The 19,944-nt window shown below is 48.5% G+C and overlaps 2 protein-coding genes and 1 long non-coding RNA gene across 9 annotated transcripts in view; 1 reads left to right on the top strand and 2 right to left on the bottom strand.

The window, feature by feature from the left end:
* The window catches only part of LOC110403604, a 98,970-nt gene extending 97,123 nt beyond the window's left edge, over nt 1–1,847 (bottom strand). Inside the window, exons 1-2 of the long non-coding RNA XR_002441754.1 lie at nt 1,204–1,847; nt 483–602 (exon numbers count right to left, since the gene is read on the bottom strand). This is a non-coding gene — a long non-coding RNA (uncharacterized LOC110403604). The remainder of the gene's footprint in view (nt 1–482; nt 603–1,203) is intronic.
* On the top strand, nt 1,944–11,816 carry ADPGK (ADP dependent glucokinase). 2 transcript variants are annotated; one of them, XM_021407039.1, is made up of 7 exons: nt 1,944–2,265; nt 5,817–6,042; nt 7,014–7,076; nt 7,724–7,844; nt 8,333–8,529; nt 9,197–9,295; nt 10,106–11,816. In XM_021407039.1, the coding sequence occupies exons 1-7, from the start codon at nt 2,051–2,053 to the stop codon at nt 10,652–10,654; spliced, it is 1,470 nt and encodes a 489-aa protein (XP_021262714.1). In that variant the 5' UTR covers nt 1,944–2,050; the 3' UTR covers nt 10,655–11,816. The 2 variants fall into 2 exon arrangements, with proteins under 2 accessions (XP_021262714.1, XP_021262713.1); XM_021407038.1 differs by having other exon boundaries at nt 10,103–11,816.
* BBS4 (Bardet-Biedl syndrome 4) overlaps nt 12,132–19,944 on the bottom strand; it is a 37,088-nt gene continuing 29,275 nt past the window's right edge. For 2 of the 6 annotated variants that reach the window (XM_021407031.1, XM_021407032.1), the window contains exons 15-17: nt 18,529–18,670; nt 17,966–18,176; nt 16,491–17,080 (exon numbers count right to left, since the gene is read on the bottom strand). In XM_021407031.1, the coding sequence (XP_021262706.1) occupies nt 16,929–17,080; nt 17,966–18,176; nt 18,529–18,670 (505 nt within the window). In that variant the 3' untranslated portion in view covers nt 16,491–16,928. Of the gene's footprint in view, nt 12,517–16,490; nt 17,081–17,965; nt 18,177–18,528; nt 18,671–19,944 lie in introns of those variants that run through there. The other 4 variants (XM_021407028.1, XM_021407033.1, XM_021407030.1 and 1 more) reach the window with 3 other exon arrangements.

Here is a 19,944-nt window from a genome sequence, read left to right as displayed (position 1 = left end):
CAAAGGACTTCATATAGTCAGGAAGAAGAAAGGCAGAACTGTAGAGGTGAAGATTTAAATCTTTGTTTTGAAATCTATCAACTCTTACTTTTCCTGTATTAAAAAGAATTCCAGCAAAAGTTCTTGAAATCATTGTGTCACACCTTCAAAATAACACACAGCCCCAAATGAGAAATCATTAAACACGTATTTAATTAATACATTTCTATTCAACTCTGAGTCACTTTATGAATCCAGCAGCCCTGTGCCCCTCTCCATTATCTCTAACTAAAGTTTGTGGGATGCTGGGTGGCTGCATTTTGGTTGTCAGCTGACAGTTTCACCTCTAATTTACCTTTTCCAGGCAAATCTAGATCTGCATTGGCTTAAAACAAGTGTCGACCAAAAAACCACTCATTAGCTCAGTAACTGCACAGGTTTTGTAAGGGAACTTTTCTTGTTGTCGGCAGGAATCAAGATCATAAAACAAATCTTTCAATTACCTTTGCAGCCTCATTCAAGCTCTCTGACAAAACTGGTCATGGAGCTGGAATGTCAGCAGTTTGCAGACTGAATAGCAGTGATTCCTCCCAAGCAGGTTCAATGTGGAAACCGTACCTGTTCTGGGAGTAAAAAAAAGACAACTTTAGTCTTCAGGGCAGAAACGCAGAACATGGTGTTAGCATCAGATGAAAAACTAATCACCCCAAATTGGAATCACGGCTAATCCCCTGACGTACTACAGTATTAGATGGGTTACCTGCTCGCCGCCTAACCCTCTGATGGCACAGCACTAATCACGGAGTCCCTGAGCTGTGTCAGCACTGCAGGTGCCTTATGGGCACGTCTAATTATGATGTTCTGTGACAAGGCTATAAATACACACGCTCCCACAGGTGAAGACCTGATTGCACTGAGCAGCGAGGGGCTCCGGCAGCACTGGCTCCGTCCTCCAGCAGCACAGCATCGCCTGCATCAACCGAGGGCTGCACTTGGGGAGCCCAGGGTATGGGAGCAAGATTTCATAGTACATATAGCAGCAGGAAAAGGGTCAAGGGGAAAAAGGGTAAACTTGTCAAATGAAAAGGCCTACTGAGAAAACCCAAAAAAAACCTTCTGCTACCCCTATCTCTTTTACTGTTTGTTTTGTCAGAGTTAGAGAAAGTGACAATCATTCACAACACAGAGCTGAGTAAGGGAATTGTCAGCCCTCAGCCAACGCACCGCGGCACGCAGCTGTCAAACTCCCGCGCGTTTTGTCGGCAGCCTCGCAGCTGATGTTTCCGCCGCTTCCCCAGCAGCCCGGGCAATCTCCCTCTGGTGGCAGAGGGCCTCCCCCAAACGTTACAGCACGGCTCCCAGCACACGGAGCGCTCCCTGCGGGACCCGGCGCGGAGGAGCGCGGGCACAGAGCAGGAGCGGGGGAGGCTGAAGAAGGCGTGGAAGGAGCTGAGATCGGGAGCTGCGCTACTGAGGAAAAGGCTGAAGAACACAGCGAGCAGAAATACGGCCCGTGTGCCTACAGAGGTGCTGGGCAATAAGGGACAGAGGAAAAGCGGCGGCGCGAGAAAGGACACAGGGAGGGAAGGGGAAAGCGAGCGCAGCTCCACCCGCGGGACTCAGCCCTATGAGGCACAAGCCCTGAAGGAGGCACCGGGACAGTGTTTCCCACAGGCCCCTCGGTCTCCACAGCACTCGCTCCCCGCGGGCCGAGGCCAGGCTTCCCCATCCCGGACGGCCTCAGGAGACGCTGAAGAGGCCCCAGCGGCCGTGAGGGAGCTGCTCCTCCCGCCATTTCCCCTCACGAAGCGCCGCCGCGCTCGCGCTTCCCCTCCTATTCCCGTAGCTCCGCTACGCCCGCAGCGCAGCCGCACCTCGCCGCGGTACGCAAACAACGCAGGGAGGGAGAGGCCGCGCATTTCGCGTAGAGCCCGCCCCGATTCCCGAAGCGGCTTTACGACAGCCGGGGCCCGGCGGGGGCGGGGCGCTACGGAGGCGGCGTAAGGAGGGCCCCCGCGTCCATCCCTCCCGCCTTCCTCCCCCTCAGACGTGGCGGGGGAAGGGCCGCGCGATGTGGCAGAGATCGGTGTGCGTGGGCCTGCTGGCCCTGGCGCTGGGCTACCTCTGCCTGCTGGGCCCCCAGCTGTCCCCCTCTGTCCTGCAGCACCTCTCCGCCTCTCTGCTGGGCGGGCTGAGCCGCGCCGGCTCCTTGGAGAGCCGCATGGTAGCGGCCTGGCAGGCGGCCATCGTCCGCCCGGCGCGGGGCTGGGGGCGCGTCGCCGTCGGGTAGGTCACCGTGCGTGCGTGGTGTGTGTGTGTGTGCGTGTGTGTGCGCCTGGTGTGTGCGCGGGCCTCGAGCGGCAGGCGGAGCCCCCAGCCGCAGCGTGTCACGCATCACTGAGCAGAGCGGGGCGCAGCGCTGCTCACGGCGGCCCCGCGGTGCTCACTGCTGCCCGCTGCGGTGCTCGGCGGGGCGGGCTGTGCGCAGGCCTGTCGCGGGAGGCCTCGCCTCGGTTTGCTTGTCTGTGAAATGGTTTCACGGACAGCGAGGGCGACTTGGAGATAGCGGGTCATTCCCTGGAGAGCAGGAGCAGTGGAGGGCTGGGGGCAGTGTGAGGTGTGAGGTGGTTGGTTGGAAGGAGTGAGGCCTTCTCGCGAAGATAGAGGTGGGAAGAAGAAGGCCGGTGGTACCCGGGGGTGCACTAAAGAGAACGTGGCCAGCAGGTCGAGGGATGTGATCCCCCCACTCTGCTCTGCCCTGGTGAGGCCTCATCTGGAGTACTGTGTCCAGTTCTGGGCTCCCCAGTTCCAAAAACACGGAGTTTCTAGAGAGAGCCTAGCAGTGGGCCGCAGAGATGCTTGGGACCTGGAGCATCTCCTGTGTGAGGAAAGACAGAGCTGGGACGGTTCAGCCTGGAGAAGAGAAGGCTGAAGCGGGATCTGAGCAATGCTTATCGACATCTAATGGGCAGGTGTTAAGTGGATGGGGCCAGGCTCCTTAGTGCGCAATGACACGACAAGGAGCAACGGGCACAAACATAAACATAGGAAGTTCCATACTAACACAGGGAAGAACTTTATTGTCAAGAGTGACGGAACGCTGGAACAGGCTGCCCAGGGAGGTGATGGAGTGTCCTTCTTGAGATATTTAAGACCTGTCTGGACGCCGACCTGTGCAACCTGCTGAAGGGAACCTGCTTTTAGCACCGGGCTGGACTTGATGATCTCTTGAGGTCCCTTCCAACCCCTACAATTCTGTGATTCTGTGAATGGAATCAAAGGGAAGAAATGAGAGAGGGAAGGGGTTACAAAAAAGCAGTGGACACTGAAACACCTGTGTGTGCATGGGGAAATCCAACAATCTTTTTTTAACCTGCAAAGAAAGAGGGTTGGGGGAAAGCTTAGGAATGTCACATTGATCTGAAAAGCAGGGTTTAAATCTGACCATTAATCTTGGTGTTCTATATAGCACTTGACCCACTTTCTTTTAAATAAAAGGACTTGACAGAATAACTTGTCTTTGAGTGTGAGGTTCGGCTTTCAAGTGTTGGAAAAAGTTATTCAGCATAATGGATGCACAGCTGACATAGCATTAATTGGAGTCTGTCATGCTCTTGCATTATGGTGGATGCAGACTTTCTGCTCTGAATATGTTGCAAAAAGTTTTTTCAGTGTCTCATGCCCTCTTCTCCTTCACCATGCCTTCACTGCAAGAGACGATTACCTTCAGTTTATTTCTTGCTTGCTTCTTTGCCTTAAAGGGACTGACTGTGTATGTACGTATATACAAAACAGATGCCCATACCAGACACCCAGGGCCTCAAAGTTCACCAGCAGAAGCAGTTCATTAGTAGCACATTCCTGCTGCTAGGGGAGTTTATTGAAAGCAAAAGTGTGTGAGCAGAGGAGGGAGAGGGAAGACAGCTGGAAGATGATTAGAAGCATCTCACTTGAAAGAACTGTTACTTGGTTTATGTCCCCGTGCATCTTTAATGATCATTAAAACATGAGATTGCTGACCTTTTGCTGCAGTGAGACTGTGGCTAAAATGCCACTGCTGCTTACTGCTTCTTTGCTTTGCTCTGCTCTTCCAGGGGATTTTTCTCTCCTTAGCGTATCAGACGATGCACAGTGCAGAGGATTTCTGTTCTAATATGAAGTGTGTTACATCCTGCACTGAAAACCCTTGAGGTTTTTCATGTCCTTTTTTCTGTATGATGCAGCCTTGCTGTGCTGGGACTAAGTCATGCATCAAAGGTCACTGACAAGGAGGAATGGCCGCGCGTTTTGAGCTGGCATGCAAGCAGGCATTGGTATTTGGAGCATTGTGGACTGATGCCAAGTAGGTTGGAGATCTTTGGAAAGCTTTGGAGATTGTTTGGATCCCTCTTGTCGAAGCATGGGACAAAGGATCAGAACCACAGAATTGTAGGGGAGAGCATGCTTAAGAACAGTTCCAGAACCACAGAATCCTTTGAGTTGGAAGGGACCCTTAAAGGCCATCAGTGCAACCCCATGCAGTGAACAGGGACACCCACAGCTCCATCAGATCCACAGCTCAGGGCCCCCCCAGCCTGACCTTGGTGTCTGCAGGGATGGGGCACCACCACTTTTCTGGGCAACCTGTGCCAGTGTGTCACAGCTCTTAGTGTAAAAAACGTCCTTATATCCAATCTAAATCTCCCCTCTTGTAGTCTGAAATCATTTTCCCTTGTCCTGTCACAGCAGGCTCTGCTAAAGAGTCTGTCCCCTTCCTTCTTACAGCCCCTTTAGATGCTGAAAGGCCACTCTCATATCTCCCCAGAGCCTTCTCCTCACCGGGCTGCACAGCCCCAGAAAATGCTATAGTAGTTGCTCCTGTGAGCTTAGGAAATATTTTGCTTATATCAGTATCTCTCTGAAACCCAGGAACAGAAACGTGGACAAGTGCTCATAAACATGCCCTGAAATACACTCGTAGTGCATGCTAAGGTGTTTCCTGGGGATGTGGTTCCAGCCCAGAAACTTTCCTGTTCTCTTTGAATTAGACTCACTGTGCTTAAATCGCTGTAATTTGTAAGGAGTGGGGACTGGAAGGCTTGGGCTGCAGGTGTGATTTCATCTAAGTCTGCTGCGTCGGCCCTTATGACTTCCCAACTGGTGCTGGATTCTTCTGTTCTGTTTGAGAGGAGGTGGGCTATCTGTGGAAATTTAGAATGGTTCTTTTGAAGTTGTGGTCTTGAAGTGTTTCAACTGAAATGTGTCTCTCTTGACTTCTTGTAAGCAGAACCGGTCCAGGTGTGCGGTGTTTGTGTATGTGGTTTTGCTTTTTGTTAGCAGTAGTTGCAACTCTAGAGGTTGATGTGTAGATTTAAATACTTTCAGCTTTGTTTTTAACAGTTGTGAATTGCCCACAGGTCTTAAACCAGAACTAGGACAATAAGAATGTATTTGTTGTAAGAATTAAAAGTTAAAAATGCTGTTATTGTGTCTGCTCTTTTTTGAGCAAGCCTAGGACAGCCCATGAAGTGCAAAACAGATTAGAACATACACAGCCAGAATTGAACATAAGCAGCTTAAGCTTTCTTGTTTTAATTCATTGGAATGTTAGAGATCCATCTCCTCAGCACTGTGCTGGAGCGCAATAAAAACGTGTCAAGAGGAGAGCACCGAAGCACAGAACTGCAGGAAACATATCTCTGTGTTTTTGCTTTTCTCATTTGGTTGGTTGTTTTTCCTGAGGGCTGCCCAGAACTAACAGCAAACCTCGCTGGCTGGGAAGTGATGTCATTGTATTGTCTCACAAGTGCCCCAGCACACAGAGGTTTCCCAATATGCATTTTCCTTCTCTATTTCAGCGTCAATGCCTGTGTCGACGTGGTTCTCTCTGGCGTGAAGTTGTTAGAGGCGCTTGGACTTAAACCCGGGTCGGGAAAAAATCATGATGTCCTGAACTCCAGACAGGACCTGAGAGAAGCGTTCACTCACTTCATGGAGAAAGGAGCGGCTGCTGAACGCTTCTTCAGCGATGCAGAGTCCTTCCATCACATAGCACAGACTGCCTCGGAGCACCCTGGTGCACAGGTATTCTTACCCGTGAAGATAAGGCTTGAGAAGCTTGTTTCTTACGTTCTGCATCATCGATGACTTCTGTTCTCCCTAGGGAGGGCACAAGTCATTTGGGAAAAAAAACTGCTGTAGCTGGAGAACAGAACTCTGCACCTACCCTAAGTAGTAGGGCTTTGATTAGCCCATGCTTTGCTTGCTTTCTTCAGACCGAAATGTCCATCCAAGATGGCTCTGTAAGAACGCTACTGGAGGCATTTTTATGTTTCATGGGAGCTAGATGGGGGTGATGCTGTCAAAGAGGCTCTAATGTCTTGTAATAAGGCAGGAAGCAAGGAAGTAGATCCGAGCATTAGGAGCACTCCGATTAGCTTCAGCACATTAATGCAGGGTTTAAATTCTCTCTAGAAGTAGGAGTGATGAAAAAAGTAATTTTCCTGAAGCTTCCCTTTCTTAGAAGCAGGGTTCTTTTGCTGTAATTATACTGGGTCTTCTGAATCTACTTGGTATCTGTTTGACAGTTAACTCATTGCCCCAGACTGTTCAATGCTGAGGAAGCTTCCACAGTTCTGCTCACATCATGTGGGCACAGGTAGCAGTTCTAACCCTGATTGCAAACTGGATAAAATGTTGTTGTAATTTTTAAATGATTGCTAGTTTGCTTTGCTAATTAAAAAAAAAGTTACCACTGAAAACTTGCACAGATGTAGAAGGGAATGTTTGTTACATATTAATTGGTTTGTTAGAGTTGTGCTTTACCTGAGGACAAGTACTTAGATTTAAAAACAGAAACCAGAGAACACTAAAGTTGTTGACATCTGACAGAGAACTGTAGAATTGTTTTGCCTTCAGCCCCAGTGAGCCTTGCTAAATTCTTCAATGCTGGGACATTTTCTAAAAAGCTAAAATCTTGAGTCTCTACGGATGACTAAGCGTGTGTAAAGCTATCAGAGCAAGACAGTGCCCATACCTGCCCTTATGTTTTACAGCTTTATGTCGGAGGCAATGCCGCTCTCATTGGTCAGAAGCTTGCAGCAAATCCAGACCTGAAGGTACGTGTTCAAAGAATTTCGTGCTATTTGCTAATCTTTAATGAGGTTGAAAGTACGTCCCTGTAGATTTGGGAGATCTTGCAGCTGGAGCTGTTTCTTGGGGTACAGTGGAACACGTCATTGGACTTATAGACTGAAAAGCATAGCTGATTTGTTTAATTCTTAATATTTTAAATCTGTTGTCTAGGCAACGGTTTCCAATTTATTGCACCCTTTGAGTTATTGGCTTTTGTCTTCATCTTTCCTCAAATAAAGAAAATACAAATCCTTGTGTCATCCTGATCCTCCCAGGTTTTGCTCTCTTGTTTTAGTAGAAGTGGGTTTCTCTTTTCAGGTGGTCATGTGGAGACCATGTTGTTGGAAAGAGATCGGTGTAAGATCCTCTCAGTGAGACTGGAAGAGTGAATAGAGCTTGGTTCTAAAGCTGTGATGGCTTAAGTCAAGATTTCTGTGAAGTGCATAACCAAACACTGAAGGGAATACATTTTCCTGTATGAGAGCTGTCTCGCTCATCAGCAACTGTTGGGAAGACATCAACAAATTTGGGACTGATGCATACATAGAGTGGCTTTACACGGAATAAGATGGCCACTTCTATGGACAGAAATAGTGGCAGGGAATCCTTGATTGGTTTTCTTGTTTTCTAGATCCTGCTTTGTGGCCCAGTTGGTCCCAAGCTCCATGATCTACTAGACGACAATGTGGTCGTGCCACCTGAGTCCATGCAGGAAAGAGATGAGTTCCATCTTATCCTGGAGTATCAAGCAGGTACCTTGCCAAAGGCTGAATGTTAGGTGGGAACCCTGAACATGACAAAGATATTCCTGGTTTTAAAGTTTGTTGATTTGTTGTTGTTTTTTTTTGAACCCATTAATTCCAAAAGAACTGTGTAAGTTATCAGTTCTGGCAGCTGTCAGTAGGCTAATCTGGTAATTCCTTCCGCTGCAGGGAGCTGTGGTAGGTGAACAGACATCTTACGTTCCTTTGAAACTTCATTTCTTTGTAATGCAGTTACTGTAAATACTGTCTCATACTGCTGTGCTGCCATCTCTTTGGTTCTGTATTCTCCTATGCTATAGCCTATAGAAACCAAGTATGCTTTTCACTTTGTTGGATTATATACCCTAAGCAGACATGGAGGTATAATTGTACTGGCAGTAGCTGTTAGTTGGAAAATCATGCCTCCAGATTCCAGCAGGATATCCCTCACAATAATCTCTAGATGCATAGTCTGATTTGCTTTTATTCACCCCTAGGTGAAGAGTGGGGACAAGTGAAGGCACCCAACGCCAACCGCTTTATCTTCTCCCATGACCTATCAAATGGCGCCCTGAATATGCTGGAAGTGTTCGTGTCCAGCTTGGAGGAATTTCAGCCCGATCTCGTGGTACTTTCAGGACTTCACATGATGGAAGGCCAGAGCAAGGAGCTGCGACACAGACGACTGCTGGAGGTAGGACACTTAAACAGCAGTGTCTCCTTAACTTCCATTCCAACAAATGCTCCCTAGCAAACTTTTGGCTTCCCAGGCTTGAAGTTGTAAGTAGGCCACATCTTCAGGTCTCCCGTACTAGTGCACGCTAAAAGAACGTGAAGTGTGAGAATGGCAAGAGTCTAATCCTGTTGGATTCTGTGGGTTGTCTGCAGCATAAAAAGTTCTCTGTCAGTGCTCTGACTGGCTGGCTGTGCAGACTGACATCCTTCTTGGAGCCTGTGTAGTGGCTAGTCACTTTCTGTTCCACATACTAAGACGATCAAAGTTAGAATCAAGACTTCTGTTCTTTGGGTGTTACCTCTTAGATAACCCAAATGGCAACATCCACTTTTGAGCTCAAAGGAGCTATGCCAAGTTGTTTTTTTTTTTTATTTACAAATCTTTGCCTTAGACCTGACTGCCCTTCTCGATACAACGAGCTAGTCCTTCTTCTCTTCTAATATTAACTGTTTTGTGGCTGTTTCAGACTTCTGATGTTTCTGAATTAGTCTGTCAGAAAAGTACTGAGCTGGGGGTAGAATAGGTAGAATCAGTTTTCCTGCTCTGGAACTCTGAAAAATACAAGTTGTTCTTGTTCCCTCTAGCAGGAACGTGTTTTACATGTTTTTTTCCTTTGCCCCTGCAGGCAGTAGCCTCCATCTCTGACATCCCTACTGACATTCCTATACACCTGGAGCTGGCCAGTATGACTGATCAGGACTTTATGAGCAACATTGTGCATCAGGTAACAAAAATGAGAGGACATGCTGTTTTTATTGGTTTCCTTTTCTTTAGTATCACACTGGTAGATGAATAGAGAAAAGAAAACTTGAAATTAGGCCCGTCCCTTTGACAAAAAATTAAAAGCGTGGGTTTAATGCCAGCTGATGCGTTCTGAACACCTCGATTTTTCTCGGCTGATACCAACAGCTCTATGCAGTGACTTGTGGCTTAGTAGAGAACAGATCTGTTTTCTTCATCTTGTGGAGTATGGTTTCACTGGAAGTTTCATTTAAGAGATATCATAGAGTGGTTGATTATCAGATCATCTTCACCATGGAGTAGAGTTTTTTGCAGATCTGAGCTTCTTCAGCAACTATTCATTTGCCGTGTAGACATAGCATGGGCTCTATTCTCTGCTGTGAAGATGTCTGGTAATCATAAGGAAAAGATGACCAAGGAGAATACTCACAACTCCACAGATACAAGTACCTTCAGTTGGTTTAGATTTAGCAGGATTTCAGATTTCTAGGGAAAAATAAGGATTTAAATTTCAGCTTCTAATTTCAAAAAACTCAATTTCCTGCAGTTCTTCTTTCTTGCAAGTCCTGGTGTCCCACTGCCAAAGCTGACACAGCTCTAATCCTGGTATTGGGAAAGTTTCACGTGGATTTGCTGTTTGATTACTCCTTAGAGTGTGTCTCTAGAAAATTAATTGCACAAAATGAATTGTATAATAATCAACAGACTGTAACACACTTGTGTGGAGTGGATGAGAACACAGCCTGATCTCTCTCTGAGAGAAAACCTCCTGTTCCCGTGTTCCTGTTAGCAGGTCTTTCCCCTGGTGAACTCCATTGGGCTGAACGAGCAGGAGCTGCTTTTCCTCACGCAGTCGGCCTCTGGTCCCCACGCCTCCCTGGCGTCCTGGAATGGCGTCCCTGACGTGGGTGCTGTCAGCGACATCCTCTTCTGGGTCCTGAAGGAGCACGGGAAGACCGCGGACCGGGCCTCAGATCTCACACGGATCCACTTCCACACGCTGGCCTACCACATCCTTGCCACAGTGGATGGGCACTGGGGCAACCAAGTGGCTGCTGTGGCTGCCGGAGCCAGAGCGGCGGGGACGCAGGCCTGTGCGACCGAAACCATCGATACCAGCAAAGTCTTTCTTAAAGCTCCTCTGGAGTTTGTGACCTCCCAGATAGAGGCACCTTCCAAAATATCCTTAAATCCAGACGAGCCAGTGGTGCATTGGCACAGAGAAGGCATCTCCTTCCATTTCACGCCTGTTTTGGTCTGTAAAGATCCCGTGCGGACCGTGGGACTTGGGGATGCTATTTCAGCTGAAGGACTGCTATATTCAGAAATAAATCTTCAGTAGAAGACTGAGGTCCCCTTTGTCTCCAGTACTGTATGGTGTCTGAGGAACCGTGCTGATCTCACTAGGAGTTCAGCCAGCACTGATATAGGAACAGAATCAGGGTGCGGGATGTTTTCTGGATATAACAGAAGAGCCAAAGAATAATTCCAGATACAAAGTGTGAGATACATTCCAGTCGCTTTTCAGTGACTAGAACATTTCACGTTTAAGCGCAGAGGTTTTCGTATATAATGTGAAAATTGGCTTTTCTTTGTCTTAAGCATGTGGGGAGGGAAACAAATAGTCAAAATCCACATTTGGAGCAGGTCTGCTCTTTGTAACTGCACATGGGTCTTGTCTGCTAGTGCTGGAAAGCCTGGCAGCCCTGAGAGCTTCCTCCTTGTGGATCCCAGGGAGAGCACAGCGCTGCTCAGCCCTGTCTTGCTTATGATAAAGTAAAAATAAAAAGCTCCTCCATTATCTCCTCACAGCACGTGGCTAGGTGGCAGGAGCAAACCTTCCGCTCTGTTCAGCGTGCTGATGAAATCTGTTGCTGACAAAATTACCTCTCAACCTCAGTGCCCCTGCTGCAGAGGGAGCCAGAGCCCGAAAATGTGATGCACGCTGTACGCACTCCTTAAAAGCACAGGGAAAGCTGGGCTCAAGGCAGTTTAAATTATTTGGTGTATCTGTTGTTTCTGTGACTAATGGGATTCAACTAGTTGCCTGCAGTTAGTTTTGGGGCAACTGAAAGTGAAGATATTCAGGGTTTATATTTGGGGACACAGCTTTATTTTTTTGTCAGGTAAACAACAAAACGCTCCCTGTGTCTGCTACATGCCGAATACCTACAGCTGCAGCCACGGGGGCTCGCAGCTTGCTCCCTTTGCTAACCAGAGCTGCTTACATGGGGTGGTGTACAGCTTACAGCAACCTGCTGAGTGCTGGAGACTCATTTTTTGTTTGGCAACTGTTGTGCAAGTTTCTTCAGTTTCACTGCCTTCCATTCAGATGGATTTGTTAGGGAAGGGCCCTCCAGAAGCTCAGAAGCTGTAAATGTTTAGCAGGGAAGGCTGATGTGAGGAGCTTTGTGTTTCTTTTTTTTCACAAGGTCACTGGGCTGTCTTTGCTCCGGACAGCCTTTGAAATTAAAAAAAAAAAAATAGAGCTGTGTCTTATCAGTTGAGTTGCATAGTATCATGGCCTTGCTAGTTTAGAAATCTTGCTTAATCTGTGTTTTGTTTAATACATTATTTATATATATATATTTTAATCTTTTGGTAGTAGCCCACCATTGATTGCACAGCATCAGTATTCTTTTATGTCTCTGTTCCAGCACAGTTTTGTCTCTGGCTGCTTCCAGGACCTATTTCCGTAGCTATCGTACAGATTTTTTCAGTGTGACCAAATTAAATGCAGGCAGCGTGTCTGTGCAAGCCTGTGCTGTGCCAGAATTGTGGGAGGTCACTGCATCTGAGCCGCAGGGAGGAGAGTCAGGATCACTTAGGCTGGAGCGAGCTGTTTCAGCAAGGCTGCTGTATGGCTTTTAGTGATATTCTTGCGGTGGAAAACGCCATCGTGAATGCTCTGTAAGGACGGAAACTGACAGCTGTTTGAACCTGGATGGATGTCATGCAAAATGTCTGTCAATATGTATTTCACTTCTCCTCTCCCTCTGAGCAAAGTTTGCTTTGCTGTACCAGAGGAGAAATGGGCAGTGCCGTGTTTTCCCGTAGTGTATCCCATCCCGGCCTTCCGCTGACTCTCAGTATTTATCTCAGTGCAGAATCTTCTCGAGACTGGAAGCCTTTCTCTTCGGCGTCTTTTTTTAAATTATTATTTGTAAATTGTAGCGCGGGACTTGGAGTTCTGGTTTAGTCTTCCTACGGGAAAAAAATAAAATAAAAAATGTCTACTGAGAAGTGTCTGAGGTGTGAGGCCGGGGCAGGGTCCTCCCATAACTGCTGATCGTCGCCGCCTGGGACCACCAGCGCCTTCCCTGCCATCGGACCGAGCGGCCTGCATTGTCGAGCTGGAAACAAAACCAAACCACATACACCCAGCTGCCGCCAGCGATGCTCCTGCTGCTCCGCTTCCCACCTCTCTTCCAGAACTGTTTGCTGAGACAGGAGGTGTGTTGGGCTAGCATTGCCTATTTTGGCTATTTAAAATCAGGTAGCTGTCCCAAGGGCACCTTTTGCTTGTACTCGACACAAATGTCACAGGCTTAGATTCAATCTGCTTTCACACGCCTTGCTGACCAACGGAAATGGAAACGGCTACTGGGTATTTAGTCAGAGCAAGAGGAAACAAACTCCCCTGAAATACCTTTAAATGGGAGGGCTGGAACTTGTTCCTCAGGCTGGTGTTTTTATCCACCCCCACTGCATTACCTTTGATTTTAGTTCTTGGGTGGTGGTTTTTTTTGCTATGAAACAGCTGGAGTACGTCTGACAGGACCTTGTTTGTCTTAGGAGTACTTAATGCTTTTTAATGGACCGGAGAACTAGTGGCTTGAAGCAATGGAAGTTTTGATAAAAGTACACAGTAAAGTTCTAAACTCATGATCATATCACAGGAGTAGCTTCATTTGGGGGAAAAATAAATACACCTGTAGAGTCGTTGGTTGAAACAGCTAGAGCAGAGCCCGTAACTGAGTCTGTCTCTCATCCCACAGTCAGGCAGTGAGGACTGAAGAGGGAAATGGGAATATTGAAGCTTGTCCTCGCTCTGTTTTAAAAACATGAGTGGCTAGGGGCAAGCAAACCTTTGCAGCACGTTCTCCTGCCTCGCACACCCTGTGGCTTGCTCCCAGCCCTCACTCCTGTCTGCCTTCCCCTCTAGCAATGGAGTCTGATGAAACTCTTCAGCTGAACTTTATCATAGACACAACAACAATCTCTCTCTTCTCTGTTCAGAGATGTCAGATGAAGTTCTCTTCTGCAATCAATGGATGCAGGTTGGAAACAGCACGTGTGACCATTACCTTTATGCACCAGAAACCTGGGAGAAGCATCAGTTCCCAACAGTCACTGTCCCTTTGGAAGCTGAACCCGCTACCTGTCCTCCCTGAGCTCATAGCAGCTGAAGGAAACAAATCCTGGCAGCTAAGGGTGAATAATCTTATTAAAATGCAAGTGGGGGAAACAAAAATATTCTGAAAACCTTGCCCGTGATCTCAGGAGAGCTGCTCAGTGTAGCCTGGTTAAAACTGGATTCAAAGCTCACCCTGTTTCAAGAACCACTGCAGAAAGCAGTGATTTTTTTTGTGCAGTTTGGTTTCAGAGGGTGATGCAAGCTGTCCTTGTGGCGGAACTGTTTTGATAGAAACCGTTCTTAGCAGATGAATTACTTGTGTTAGGTGTTGCTCTGTAGTGTATTTATGCGTGGAGCTCATTACTTACTAAAGCTCACCGATCTTCATTCAGTGCTGAGGTTTGTCTGCCTCTGCAGAAAAGTCCTTGTCCCTCCCGACAGGGAAATCTCCAATGCTAATGTCTTATGCAAGACAGGGTCTATCTTGCCCCGTCATGTCTGCCAGTGACCACAACTGGGCAAACAGGGCAGTGTACAGCGGCAGGGGGTTGTGTGTCAGCCAGCATCCTGCTGTGTTTCATGCACACTGCTGGGGGCCAGGAACTACTCCTGGCTGAAGCACGGTCTTGCTGTCCAGGCTTCTAGAGCTGCAGCGTCTTCTGCTTTCTTCCCTGAGAGGAAGGCAATTCACAGTCTGCCTTGTGTAAGCAGTTTGATTTAAACTTGTTACTAATGAACTTTTTTTTTTTTTTTTTTTCTGAAAAGGGAAACAAAATGTCCTGAAGCAGGTGGTTTCTGCTTCCCTAGAAATTAAGCTCATTATTCTTTTCCATCTTATGTTTTCAATTAGGAGGGAAAAATAAAACCAACACCAAAATGAGAATTACGGCTGATGCCAGAAGCAGCTTTTGGAACGTAAGTGGTGCTTTCCAAAATCCCTGCACAACTTGGTACAGGCCTGCTGAAAAACCCCTTGCCTAATTTCAGTTGAAGCAACAGTCCAACCTCATTCCTATCACTAGATAGCACAGAAAGCCTCTATAAATATACCATGAATTTTCTGCGTGCAAATGCTGCCATCGCAGCCCCCAGGAGGAGGAGAGGGGACAGGACAAGGAACTGCAGTTACATTTCTTACCCAACATAATTACATATTTAAAAACACTTCCTCAGACATGAAGCTCTCTTCTGCTCCCTTCAAATCCAGAAAGTAACAAGCTGCTACTCTTCCTTTTCACAGAAGAATTGATCATCTGCATATAGCTTTGTACGAGAAGGAATATTTCAAATACCTTTACAGTACCTCCCAGAGCAGCACACCCCATGGAGCAGCACGTAGCACTTGCACTGTAGAAGGTCCTAGCAGCCAAGAAGCAAACAGCTGGCACGTGTGGGACAGGGTGGGCAAAGAGCCACCTGAGGTTGCTGCCCGTGTCTCAGCGGGCTGTATGCTGAAAGCAGCGGTCTCGGTTCCTACGGCCACCTGTGGTCGAGGCTGCTCCCCCCGAGCAGTTCCTTAATGCCACAGTCCTGAAGTGCCCTTACCCTGCTTACAACAAGCAGCTGGAGGGAAAACCTCCCTGTATCAGCCATGCTGTGACCACTCTGTTCTGCTCACTGCCCCTTGTACTGGAACTTCTCCCAAGTGGCAGACGTTACGGTAAGCAAAAACAAGGACAAGCAAGGGCTATAGAAAAATACATCTTGAATAAAAGTTTTGGGGGTGAGACAGCATTCCCACATCCAGCCTACTCCTGCTCTGCACTCTAACCTTCCCCTGCACAGGTACTCCCTTACACTGCATTAATCTGCAGTGTAAAAAGTTGAATGCAAATAAAATTGCTGCACTGTACCCGATTCACACTGCTGCTCATCTGGTTTGTTTCACTTGGCAGCTGCTGCACAAAACCTCTGATTCCTTTTGCTCCTAGCACAAGGAAAGCGTTAGAGGAGCGCTGCTCCAGGGCTGGATTGATAGAAAGCCAACCAGCAGAGGACAGATGAAACAGAAGGAAGCCACGTTTGAGGTAAGCAGGCAGTTCTGGCAGTCAGAACAGACAAAGCGAAGGGATCCTACTTTTAGTGTCCCCTGGGGAGCAGAGCAGCACTTCAGGTCCCTGCTGCACTCTGAAGATGCATGAACATCGCTCTGGGAAATAGCAGCTAGCCAGAAAGCACCACTGGAGGACGTTAACGTACCCAGGGCCGTGGTCGTGCTGCTTTTCCAAGCTGTTGCAGAGGTTTCCATTACGAACCTCGCTCTGCTGGACTTGTTGATTATGGAGCCATTCAAAAGCAGGAGCTGTATTTTAAAAAACTCATCAGCTTAATTAGCATATGAGCTGAGCCTGAAGCTTCAGCTTCTTTGGGCAAGTGCTGCACTGTCTGCTTGGAAAAGTGAAATCCCAAGTCCCACAGCAGCGCAATTCTCTGTACACAGAGGGGAGGAAGAGTGAAAACCACACTTACTTAACCCAGTTACTGGTTCTTTATGTAAAGCATGACAGGCTCAGCTCAGTTCCCCAACCCAGCTGTTTTGAGGGCCTGTATCAAGCTCTGGATAAATTCCAGATGCAAAAAACTGACAGCAATAGGGAAAGGAAGGCTAAGATTTTTCTCTTTGAGGATAAAAGCATTTCCAAAGCATCTCAGCAGCACAGGGGCATTAAGATTCCTCGCTCCACTCACCAAGGGCCGCTTTGCCTTCTTGCAGCTCGCAGAACTGATATCTCCTGAAACTCTCTCACAAGGATGGCGTAACTACGTTCTTCAGAGCACGGCTGCTGCTTTACTAAACTTAGAGCTGAAGCTGACCATGGCAAGCCTTCTCAGAAAAGATCTTTATTTTCCCCACAAACCAATCTTCCCCCGTGCTGGGCAATACTAATTCTAAAGGAAGAACTCTACCCACAGGAGCACAGGGCTTCGCTGAGCTTCATTCACCCTGATTCTCAGCAAAGAATTTGGAATCTGGGACTGTCTGACTTCTGTGCTGCTGCACGCTCGCCGTGGAGCTGCCATCCTCCAGACTCCTGCAGGAAGTAAGGTGTGACCACACTCATGGTAGCTACGTAGCAGCCTCTTCTGACGGCCGCAGTGACTCCTGGCACAAGGCAGAGACCACGTGCTAAAATCACGGACAGAAATGGCACATCTAGACTAACAGACAGCGGGGTGAAGCCACCATGGGTCGGAGGAGGGCAGGTCCCCTGCCCCACAAGTCAGGCAGCACTGGAATTTCCCACACCTCGAGCCCATCCTAGTCTGCTGCCTGCTGGCTCTTGTGCTTCTCCTGCTGCTGCTCCTCGGCCTCTGCTGGTGCTGAGGTCTCCTCCGGGCCCGGCTCTGAGCCCAGCTCTGGTTCCAGGGGCAGCGAGGGAGGCTTTGCAAGGGGAGCTGATGCTCCAGCACCTGGGGAGAGAAGTTACAGAATGACTGCATACATTCTGTGCGTTCGTTGGCACTTCCAAGCAGCAGACACAAAACGACCACAGCTCTTTTTTATTCAGATTTCTTCTGTCTAGCATTAAACTTAGCAGCAGCACTCAACCCTTTTGCAAGAGACATGACAGTACTTGGAGCTCTGCTGAAAGGAAGCTAAGGCACAGTCTCTCATTCAGCTGGGCCGCCGCGGGAAGTCAGCAGAAACTCAGGAGTTAACTCAGGCTTCAGTCTGGTTTGTACTCAGACTGGAAGCAAAACCACAGTGCAGCTCTCAGCTCACAATTTTAGCAATCTCAGGGAGAGCTTCCAGGCGGTTAATGCAGCTCCTTACAGAACAAAATAAAAACAGGACACTGCCATGCTGAAGTTGTTTCAACGCTTATATTTAAGCTGACAGCCAGTGTTACGAACCAGCTTTGCTGATGTGGATGATAAGGTCCCTCAGGTAACCCCCGAACCCACACACATATTTTTCAGCTTCCATGAGAAACGGAACAGGTCCTTAGGGGTGCCACAGAAGTGGCCTGGATTACACAACCTTCCTCCTGTGCCAACCCACAGGAAACAAAACTCAGAGAGACAGAACGTCGCTGCAGTGAGCAGTGTCTCTAGTGCATTGCTCCTGGGAAGCTGTGGGGTGAGAGGAGGTCAGGCTGCAAGCGATGGCTCAGGAGATGCTCCCACACAGCAAGCCGCAGCACGTACAGCTATCAGCCTAAGCCTTATAAGGCTGAAGGGAGATCTGGGTAAGCAAGTAAATACCTCCCTAAACACATGCCATACCCAAAGGGAGGGAGGTTTCTCTTTTCCCTTCCCATGGTTTCACTTGACAGAGATGCAAAAGAGAGGTACCTGATGGAAGCTGCATGCTTTTCCCATAGCCAGCAGCTGAGGACATGGCTTGACCCAAGGCCTGGTTGGAGCCCAAGGGCTGTTGTGTGCTGGTGGACTTCCCTGATGGAGCAGCTCGCTGCTTGGATTTAGACTCTTTAGCAGGCTTCGTCCAGACTTGGCTCTCCCCGACCTGCAGGGCAGCTCCCATCTTCTGGGCAACCTCCACCATCTTCTCAAGAAACAAAAAGAGAAGACCCTCAGAGACAGGGACACTTCAGACAACAATGAAGTCAACAGAGAAGAGCTGTGCAGGGCTGGCAACTGCCTTGGTGCTCGAGGGAAACATCTCTGCTAATTCATTCCCTTAATTAAGAGGGAATCTTGTCTTGCTGCGTATTGATTGAAGAACTGGGCTTCAAAGAGCAGAAATGAAGCACGCAGCTCGCAGCAGGCGACTGCTCCACTTAGAAAATCTCATAAGCAGACTTCTTCCTAATAATTGGACTCAAAAGTCAAATTTTCCCCTTGTTTGTTGCCAGTCTTAATGTGGCTATTTAGGTCCCTAACTCCTAGGCACATACCTCAGGGTCAAAATCAAGAGTGCTGCTCTCCTGCAGTGCAGCGACCTTCTTCTCCATCTCCTGGTATTGGCAGAGGGCCCCCTTCTTGTCCCCGTGGTTATACAGCAGCACGGCGTAGTTCAGGTTGACGAGGGGATTGCACCTGCAGCACACACAGGATGCATGCGTTCACTGCGGGAGGAGAGGTGATCTCTGTGCTGACTACCTCAGGCCCCCGCAGCTCTGCCAGTTGGTAGGAGGGTGCTCGGGGTGGGCCAGGTCAGCGGGAGCACCTCACTGATGGAGTTTCACAGGCTGACATGCTACAGAATGCGCTGTTTACAATTCATTTTCCCTGCCTCTTCTCACTCCCTCCCCCAGTAAAACCACGTGTGTGTGTGTGCTGCCACAGGGGAACATTCAGAGAAGCAAAATGCACAGGTACTCTCTGACAAAGAAAGCTGCAAGGCTGGCACGGGCCCTGCCCCAGGAGCTCCTGCTCTCTCACCCAGGCTCAGCCCTGGAAAAGCAGAGGCCGTCTCCGGCCAGACCGAGGCGCGGACGTGTATCTCTGCACACAGGAGAGTAAGGAACGCTCTGTGCGTTTTGCTCAAGAAATATGAGCAAGGGACTGGTGCCCTCTCCTGGAGCACGGCAGGGAGAGCTGGAGCCGTCCAGGTCTCCGGCACCGCGCCTCCTTGGGGAAAGGCGCAGGAGGGAAGGCTCCTGCTACCGCTCAATAAATAGCAAGTGTCATCTGCAGGCCAGGGCCATCCATCCTCAGTAAGTTATATGACAGCGCTGCAAGGAAGAGACCATTAGAAGAAATCTGATAGCATTCATAACCATTGGATTTCCTTTAGCGGAGAAATTGGAACACTGATCCTGCAATAAAAACAAAACGCAGCCCGGCCAGGCAGTTCCTAATGCGCCAGAGAAGGAAGCCTGTGGGGACAGGGATTCAGCCACTAAGTAACTGCAGGGAACACAAGGCACGTCAGCTGAACAAGGCCTCACAGTCTCTGGATATTCCTCCCAGCAGCCAGTAGCAGTCGGGATTCATTTTTGCTTTGATGAGGTTTTCTTTTCGTGGTAAAACTGAAGCTGTAGCATTCCGTTACTGCCAAATCTTTAGGCAAAGTTGTGGAGCTACATTTCTATTCCTTCTCTTTGATCAAAGCGCGCAAACCCGTGACTACGTCTGAGAGATCTTAAGATCCTGCACCTCCTTGCTAGGCGTGGAAGTCTGACCAGGAAAGCCAGGCAGAGGAGTCGACTGGAGGTTGGTCGGCGATTTTGGCAGGAAGGGTCAATGCACAACTGCAAAATGCTCTCACACAGCAATGCATTTGCAAACGATGGCTTTGCGATGGCTTTTGACGATGGCTTGCACAGGTTCAGTTCCTCTGAAGAGGCTGCTCAGACATACTGACATTT

The sequence above is a fragment of the Numida meleagris genome, chromosome 9 (assembly GCF_002078875.1).
Source record: "Numida meleagris isolate 19003 breed g44 Domestic line chromosome 9, NumMel1.0, whole genome shotgun sequence".
NCBI lineage: Eukaryota > Metazoa > Chordata > Aves > Galliformes > Numididae > Numida > Numida meleagris.
This window is presented reverse-complemented; position numbering and strand designations above follow the sequence as displayed.